At 24.7% G+C, this 631-nt stretch overlaps 1 protein-coding gene across 1 annotated transcript in view; it reads left to right on the top strand.

Annotated features, from left to right (window-relative positions):
- The window catches only part of LOC115238127 (transmembrane protein 70 homolog, mitochondrial), a 4,516-nt gene that overhangs the window by 3,204 nt on the left and 681 nt on the right, over positions 1-631 (top strand). Inside the window, exon 2 of the mRNA XM_029811697.1 lies at positions 230-589. Coding sequence (XP_029667557.1) covers positions 230-589 — 360 coding nt within the window. The remainder of the gene's footprint in view (positions 1-229; positions 590-631) is intronic.

Here is a 631-nt window from a genome sequence, read left to right as displayed (position 1 = left end):
TTTAATTTTTTATAATTATTCTAAAATTCTAAAATTTTTTATCGGATTTTATAAAAATGAACTAGTTACTACAATAGAAACGGTTTAAATTAATCTAAATTTATAATAGTATTCCACTAATTTTTTATAATTAATAAATATTTCTAAAATTTTTTATCGGATTTTATAAAAATGAACTAGTTACTACAATAGAAACGGTTTAAATTAATCTAAATTTATAATTTTATAGAAGTATTCCACGGCGTATAATGTCAAGTATTTTTCAACAAAGAATTATCAGGAAACTTCTACTAAAAAAACCGAAATTTATTATGGAATTTTAACAAGACAAATTAGAGCTCTCAAAATTTTTTCTCTATTGACATCCACTGGTGGTTTATTGGCTCAGCCATTTCTTTATTCAAAAGCCATTGAAAGTGGTAATACAGGAGCGGTTTTAGGAATATTTGCATTTATTGGATTTTTGACTGTAACTACTCCTTTATTAATACATATAATAACAAGAAAATATGTAACGCACTTGTATTACGATGCAAAAGAAGATAAATATATTGCAAAAACTTATAGTCTATTTGTTCAGACAAAAGAGGTATTTATAAATTATATATGAGATAATCCTCTCCCCCCCCCC

This window comes from Formica exsecta, unplaced genomic scaffold (genome assembly GCF_003651465.1).
Source record: "Formica exsecta isolate Colony F162 unplaced genomic scaffold, ASM365146v1 scaffold32, whole genome shotgun sequence".
Classification (NCBI taxonomy): Eukaryota; Metazoa; Arthropoda; class Insecta; order Hymenoptera; family Formicidae; genus Formica; species Formica exsecta.
Note: the sequence above shows the minus strand (reverse complement) of the source record. Positions and strands in the feature narration are given on the sequence as shown.